Here is a 7,637-nt window from a genome sequence, read left to right as displayed (position 1 = left end):
CGAAACGGTGGCCGGTGAACGCAGGTTTCGGCGCAACACACCATAGCTTCGCCTTGCACATGTTGTTCTTTCCTGATCAACTCACAATGTTGTAGAGTTGGGCGTCAAGAGTTGAGATATCTCTTGCCGGACAGGAGCTTATACCCTAGCATTGTTTGCGGCAGAGGGTGGAAACTCTCGTTGCTGTACCGTAAATCCACTATTGGGGTAATCACTTGACATCGAGAAAAATGCTGGATAGCCTGACCGGCATCAAGCCAGCCTCAATGGATGGACCACGCCGAAAACTAGCCTACAGGAATATCTAATGACATTTTTAACCCAAAAGAGCATATAGCCGCGTTATGCGTCAGAATGAACTTCATGTGGCTCATAACTAATGATAACTGTAACCGCGGCAAGCAGCAATGTATGCTCCCCCCCCCCCCCCCACCACACTCCTCACTCGACCCTACATTATAAACGCGTGCACGGAGATACACGCGTACGGAAAGTGACGGTGCGTCACAAACTCTCCCCAGAATACCATGCTCGCTGATTCTGTCGAGAAGATCCGCCCACGAACCACAGTTAGCATTGCCCGACACCCGAATCAGGAGTATGACGAATCGCGGTCGTACCAGTTGACGAGGCGCAGCCGTATCCGTTAACAAGGCGCGATGGTATCACCTGACGAGGCGCGACCGTGCCAGTTGACGAGGCGCGACCGTGCCAGTTGACGAGGCGCGGCCGTATCAGTTGACGAGGCGCGGCCGTATCAGTTGACGACGCGCGGCCGTATCAGTTGACGAGGTGCGACCGTGCCAGTTAACGACGCGCAACTGTGCCAGTTAACGAGGCGCGACCGTGCCAGTTGACGAGGCGCGACCGTGCCAGTTGACGAGGCGCGACCGTGCCAGTTGACGAGGCGCGACCGCACCAGTTGCCCGACAGCGATCCTGACACCAGTCAGGATTTACCCGATCTTGTCGATTGAAGGAAAGGACTTTAAACTGAGCCGCCATTCGCTGCGTCACTGAACATCACAGGGCTGCAGAACGCGGCTCGCAGGCTCCTGTCGCATCCAGCGACGCCTGCAGTGGTGAGACCAAACCCATTGCCACGGGTAAATTGTACGTCAGGATGCACACCGGCGGAACATGCCCGTGTTGGGCCAAAGCAGCGTTTCGTTTTCGATCAGTGTGCCGATATTTTGAAGCATGCGCAGCAACTCTCGTTGTCGTTTTCAACGCCAGCAATGTCGACTTTGGGTATCACAAGGATGTGGACTCAGACTCACGAATGAGGGCTTTCAGCGGCAGTGTCGTGTTCATGACATCGCCCATGTAGTCTGGTTGGCATGGGATTGAAAGTCCTTTTGGCTAGCATTCATTTTCGGCTGGTCATTTTAGAACCACAGGATGAATGAGAGCGCTGAGTGGTGGGGCATCATTGCGGCCATCGTGCGAAACCTCCGCAAACAAGTCTTATCCCACACACAGCACCCTCTTCGGGCTTCGTGCGGGTGCTTCCAGCGATGCTCCTGCCGGGGCTGGCACGTGCACTTCCAATCCATTGTTCATGACGTTTACCTTCTGATATTTCGTTTGTACGCGTGTGGAACCGATGTGAGGGCTCTGGAGGCGTGAAACTATACTTACTGCATAGGCTAGTTGCTCTTCTGCTCCATAAAAACGGTGCGATTGGTGTCTGAAAACCCTCAAGACAAGACAACGGCACACAGAAACCCATCATTTGATGCTGCTAAAAAAGAATCTAAAAATTTATTCACGCTCTGATCTAAGAAGTAATCCCAGAAGGTGCAAACAAAAATATATGCAGCGACCATTTCCAAACTTTGTTTTTCTTCAAACAAAACAGCCGTGTGAATGCGAGAAGACATTGAAAACCGCCTAGTAGCTTCAGGTCTCTTTCGGGAATATTCACACTAAATCTTTCGTATGAACCGGTCTTGTGCGTTTAGGCCGCTGGATTAGACCACGTCACGTGGTGTGGCCCTGATACCCAACTCGTGTTTTGTCCGCTTCCAATCAGCAGCCGCTCAAGGTCACTTTCGCCACACAACACAACGACCCGCGTCCGGGCACGGGCGCAAGCGGGCCTTTCACGTGATCCTCCATGCAACTCACGCGTGCCCATGCGTGCAGCCGCTGTTTCCCAAGCGTGAGCATTAGAGGTGAGTGATGAGCACATGGTGCTATGCCTCCTAAATATCTCTGAAGCAATTTGTAACCATGACAAGACCTTCAGACCTCGACCTTCCTAGCAGAGCACCCTTCGAACGCCTCTGGACCGGCCCGCGTCTCACTTGCGTCCCACGTAATCTCAGACGGCTTGCCTGCCTATCAGTTGTGGTGGCGCTGGTGGGAGAGGCAGGTCGAAACTGGAAAGGAAGCACGGTGCACGACACGCACCGCAGTCGAGGAGGTTGAACTGCTTCTCGTACGTGTGGAAATATGCTGGTCTTCATCGCCTTCGCGTTTCTGGTGTTGACATGTGTGTGGCTGAGAAGACCGAAACGTCCGGCGCGGTTTCCACCAGGTGCGTGCAGTTGTCATTACTTTAGCGTGGCCTTGTGCTTGCTACTGCGTAAATGTCTGCACCGCCTAGTCAGAAACAGGGGGTTGACAAACACGGACGGAATGTGCCACCTATTCCTGAGCTCTAACCGGCTAAACCGGTATACCTTATCAGAAAGTGATTGTTGGCTCCTTCTCTTCGCAGTGCTACACGATAATGACAGAGTAAATGCCAACTAATCAGCTATTTGCTATTAACGTTTAAACCATTGCTCCTTCACATAAGTGCACACGGTTTGTGGGGAGCGGCTTACAAACCGGGGATTCAGTTGTCCATCACTGTGTGGCACTACTTACATACAAGGGGCAAGCTGGCCTACGACTACTACCACTCGCCCTTTCATTTTTCGCGCACAGTACCTCAAAAGGTCTGACTGTTGTTGTTTCAGGCCCGCCGATGTTCCTGGTTTTTGGCAATTTGTCCGCTTCGGTAGAACTACTGAAAGGGAACTTCATTTCTTTAATGGAAGTAAGTCGGCGGCAGTTCGGCGACATCGTGGGTTTCATCCCACCGGCCGGCAAGAGCGTTGTTCATCTGTTTAATTTCGACGACATTAAGGATGCATGTGGAAAGCACGAATTTGCTGGGAGAATGGACAGCTTCCTTTCGCTCTTACGCAGTTATCATCAACAGCTTGGCATAGTTTTTAGCCAAGGTCCCGCGTGGGTTGAACACAGACGTTTCGCTCTGCGCCACCTGAAGGATCTTGGCTTCGGAAAGCAATCCACAGAGTCGATAGTTATTGATGAGTTTGAAGAGCTCGCCAAAGACATGATTCGCGACAGTGGTTCGCCAATGAAGGTCAACTGCCGCTTCAACCTGACGGTGCTGAACGTCCTCTGGCGTCTGGTGGCCGACAAGCGGCTCGACAGCCACGATCCGCATGCCCAGACTTACGTCGACACCGTCAACGAGTTTTTCGAGGTGGTCAATCCGCGCAACCCGCTGCATCTGGCACCGTGGCTGCGCTACATCGCTCCGGAATGGAGTGGCTACAACGCCGTGATTCGTCACCGCAGCTTGACCACCGGCATGTTTAAGGAGCTGGTCCGCGAGCACCAGCGGACGCTGGACCGCTCCAGTCCGCGCGACTTCATCGACCTCTTCCTGCTCGAGATGGAGGCGTCGGATGCCGAGGGTCGCCAGTTCACGGAGCAGAACCTGGCCATCATCGGCATGGACCTCTTCATCGCCGGCATGGAGACGACCTCCACCTCGCTGAGCTGGGCGCTGCTCTTCATGGTGCTTCACCCGGAGGTGCAGGGCCGCGTGCAGCGTGAGATTGACGCCGTCCTGGGCGGCCGTCACCCCGCCTACGCCGACCGCAAGGCCATGCCTTACACGGAGGCCACGCTGATGGAGGTAACGCGACGGGCCACGGTGCTGCCGTTCTCGGTGGGCCACTGCGCCGTCCGCGACGCCGACCTCGCCGGCTACACCATCCCCAAGGGCACGGTGCTCATGATGCACCTGAACGCCGTGCACATGGACGCGGCGTACTGGGGCGACCCGCACGTCTTCCGGCCGGAGCGTTTCCTGCAGCCGGACGGCAGCGTGCGACGCGACGAGCGCCTCATCCCGTTCGGCGTTGGCAGGAGGATCTGCCTGGGGGAGACGCTGGCCCGCATGGAGATGTTCGTGCTGTTCACCTGCCTGCTGCAGCGCTTCAGCTTCGTCGCCGCCCCGGGCCAGAAGCTCTCGCTGGACAGCAGGGTGTCGTCCGTCCAGCAGCCGATGGAGTTCTTTGTGACGTACCAGGTCCGCGACGGGCAGTGAGCCGTGCTCTCAGGCACTGCCCGGAACTGTGAGCCATGCTCTCGGGCGCTTCCCGGAACTGTGAGTCGTGCTCTCGTTCCCTGCGCGCTGTGCCAAGTCCCTGGCGGCTCTTGCATCTGCCCTTAGCTCTTCTCGTATTTACACCTTAACATGATCTGTACTGTGGACGTTTCTGGTAGAGCATGATACTTAGCACTGTATTGCACAGAGGGACGGGATACGAGTGAGTACTTTAATTTTAAGCTCAAGCATAGCCTAGTGTGAAATGCTTGAAGTTCTTGACTGTCAAAACGATATGGTCAACGTAGCTATCACTCAACTACACCCAATGTTTCCAGGTTCGGTCATGGAGAGTGATGGGTTTTTAAAATTGTCTTGCGTCATGTTATACGTAAGGCGTCCAACCATTCCAAAGTTCCGCAAGTTGTTCAGTGCGTTGGCGAAGAACATTATTCACATAGATAAGAGAGAAGTAAGAGAAGTAAAACCAGGATAGTGGAAATATAGTTGGGTTAACATTTCGGCAGCATGCCTTTATCGAACCAATAGCAGAACCTACATCTCCATTCTCCATTATCTCCATCATCGCTATCATTATCATATCTCCATTCTCCTGTTTTTTCGCCGAGGAATAAGGCTAATACTTCTGTCTTAGGCATCCGAAAGTTATTTTACTGTGGACAAGCGCTGACTGTCAAACCTGGAAGGACTGTGACAAGACGACAGCGTCTGCGCGGCATGCTTGCCTATAATTCTGGTATTCTTTTTTGCTTAGAGATCTGCTCCCTGCGTGAGCGTGGTCGGTGACTGTGCATGCGACCTTATGTCACTGCCACTGCGCAAGCTGCATGCCATCGTCTTCGGGATCATCACCGGGGTCGAGGTCAACGGCTCGTCGGCTAGCAGTGACGCCAGCGTTACCAGTCACGTGCTTAGCACGTGTTTTGTTTCGGTTGGTGAGGTGCTTCTGCGTTTGGTCTGCTCCGGTATATCTCACTCTGTTGCTCCTAAACCCTGGAAGCACTTTCTCGTCCACTCTATCTTTATCATAACCTTTGTCGATGCGACCCTCTCTGAAACCGTGCATCTTTATCAGTGCTACGCCGCACGCTCCTGGATGCAGGCTAAAATTCGGATCAAAGACAAAAAAAGGCACAAAATGACTACACTTCTGCAGGCATCCCCGTAGGTGAGTTTTGAGATTTGCATGCTATGATGACTATCTCAGTTATTCAGTGCACTAGCGAGGAACATTATTCACATAGATGCAACAGCAGTATTAGCCTTATTCTTCGGAAAAAAACAGGAGAATGGAGATATAGTTAGGTTGATATTTCGGCAGCATGCCTTTATCGAAACGCAGAGGTGAAAGATTCACTTATAATACTACTGTCTTATCTATATTATGATGACTCATTAATGTAGCTTACAGCCAAACAAGAATCCGGAACGTGGGGTGTGTATGGGAGCACTCCATGTCAAGCTTTTTATGACGAGCTTTTATGATAGGGCTTTCCCACCCTCGCACAGTTTTCATACACTGTGAAAAACATGACACTTGATGGCATCAGTACGGCGATGGTAGTTCGAGGACGTCATAAATCATGGCAAATCCCCTTGAGTGTCTAAAATTCCGAACGACTGGAAATGCTAAAAAAAAACACTTTTTATCATCGCTGCGGTATTCAGAAACGACATCAACGACCAAGCTGAGCTTCATTTTCAGATCCGGATTTATGACGGATTACGGATTTCATTGCGGATTTGATGTGCTGCCTGGCATGCCAATACGGCAAAACTTATTTGCAGGTGTTGGAAAGTAGGAGAACTTGAAGCAGTTCTCATTCGTCATCTTAAACCTTCCATAACCAAAAACGTCGACAGCTGGCCCGTGTGATGGTAGCCGAGAGCATTTGCTCGATATAGACCTCAGCATACGACTTTCGTATGTCTTTGATCACCCTTGTATGCACACTTCTCTTGATTTATGAAGTCGTATTGCCATCTGTTCGCCCTACTCCTGTCGTCAAGTGTCCCGTTTTTCACAATGTATGTGTTAAATGTGTGTGTCATCTGTTTGTCAGGATGTACGAAATGTTTTCGAATGCAAAAGGTCCAACCTGTTATAATACCTTGTCATAGAAGCTTCTACATGAAGTGACCCCATAAACGTCTCACGTCCTGGATTTCTGTTGAGTTTGAATTTTTATATTATGGTTCATAATAAAGCCCAAATTTCAAGCTCACCTAAAGTAACTGCCGAAATATGACGATTTTTTCGGCATATTTGTTGTCTGTCATTTGAGTTTGAGGCCCCATTATTCCAGTCATCGCCAAAGTTAGCCTGCCATCCATTAGCAGCCATACCCTTGTCTTTTTTGAAAGCCACCTTCCCTCTGCTGATCAGCACGGTTCTCGTCCCTTGATCAGCACGGTTCTCGTCACCGTCACACGACAGACACTGACCCCCTGTCTGCCATCGTCCGGATGTTACCATGGATATGTGCTCCTTATCTGTCTGCTGGAAATGAGCAAATGTTTCGATGTGATCTACCAATAAAAGCTTCTGGAACAATTAATTATTTACGGTATTCACATATTGGCGTGCTGCGTACCCTTGAAGCTAAGCCCAGAGTGTGAGCTTCACCGACAGTCTGGGTGCTGCTAAAATATCCACCAGCATCGGCATTTTCTGCCAGCGGCAAAGCAATCTCAAATTTGAGACGTCTCTCGTATGCAGCAAGTGCTAATCTTCCAAGACATTCCCTTCCGAGCAAGCGGGCTTACAACAAAAGCCGCCAAGAGACAGCTGATGCTCTTGTAGCCCACAAGACCTACGTACTGTCTAACATCAACGCAAAATACCGCGATCTTCATTTGTACTTTTTAAGCCATAAAATATAAGCATTAACTTTGACCTCTAACTCAGTTAGGACTTGCACGTTTCCACGATAATTCGGACCTGCTTTGGGGCTCCGGGCGGTCTGCTGCATCTGAGGGACACCTACCACCTGTCGTCACCTGAGGGGGCACATGCCACCCGCCGTCATCCGAGGGACATCTACCACCTGCCGTCATCTGAGGGACATCTACCACCTGCCGTCATCTGAGAGTGCACCTACCACCTGCCGTCATCTGGGGGGGCACATACCACCTGCCGTCATCCGAGGGACACCTACCACCTGCCGTCATCTGAGGGGGCACATACCACCTGCCGTCATCTGAGGGGGCACCTACCACCTGCCGTCATCTGAGAGTGCACCTACCACCTGCCGTCATCT

At 51.6% G+C, this 7,637-nt stretch overlaps 1 protein-coding gene across 1 annotated transcript; it reads left to right on the top strand.

Moving 5' to 3' along the window:
- Positions 1-2,371: 2,371 nt before the first annotated feature.
- On the top strand, positions 2,372-6,931 carry LOC119110590 (methyl farnesoate epoxidase). Its single transcript, XM_037234470.1, has 2 exons — positions 2,372-2,541; positions 2,969-6,931. The coding sequence occupies exons 1-2, from the start codon at positions 2,457-2,459 to the stop codon at positions 4,354-4,356; spliced, it is 1,473 nt and encodes a 490-aa protein (XP_037090365.1). The 5' UTR covers positions 2,372-2,456; the 3' UTR covers positions 4,357-6,931.
- The last annotated feature ends 706 nt before the right edge of the window (positions 6,932-7,637 follow it).

Source organism: Pollicipes pollicipes, unplaced genomic scaffold (genome assembly GCF_011947565.3).
Source record: "Pollicipes pollicipes isolate AB1234 unplaced genomic scaffold, Ppol_2.1 Scaffold_7231;HRSCAF=8579_pilon_pilon_pilon, whole genome shotgun sequence".
NCBI classification, from domain to species: Eukaryota; Metazoa; Arthropoda; class Thecostraca; order Pollicipedomorpha; family Pollicipedidae; genus Pollicipes; species Pollicipes pollicipes.
This window is presented reverse-complemented; position numbering and strand designations above follow the sequence as displayed.

Excerpts from the sequence above, each read along its gene's own strand:
- LOC119110590 (XM_037234470.1), top strand. The coding sequence starts at position 2,457 with ATGCTGGTCTTCATCGCCTTCGCGTTTCTGGTGTTGACATGTGTGTGG. Across the intron at positions 2,542-2,968 it reads TCCGGCGCGGTTTCCACCAG|GCCCGCCGATGTTCCTGGTT; the intron begins GTGCGTGCAGTT and ends TTGTTGTTTCAG.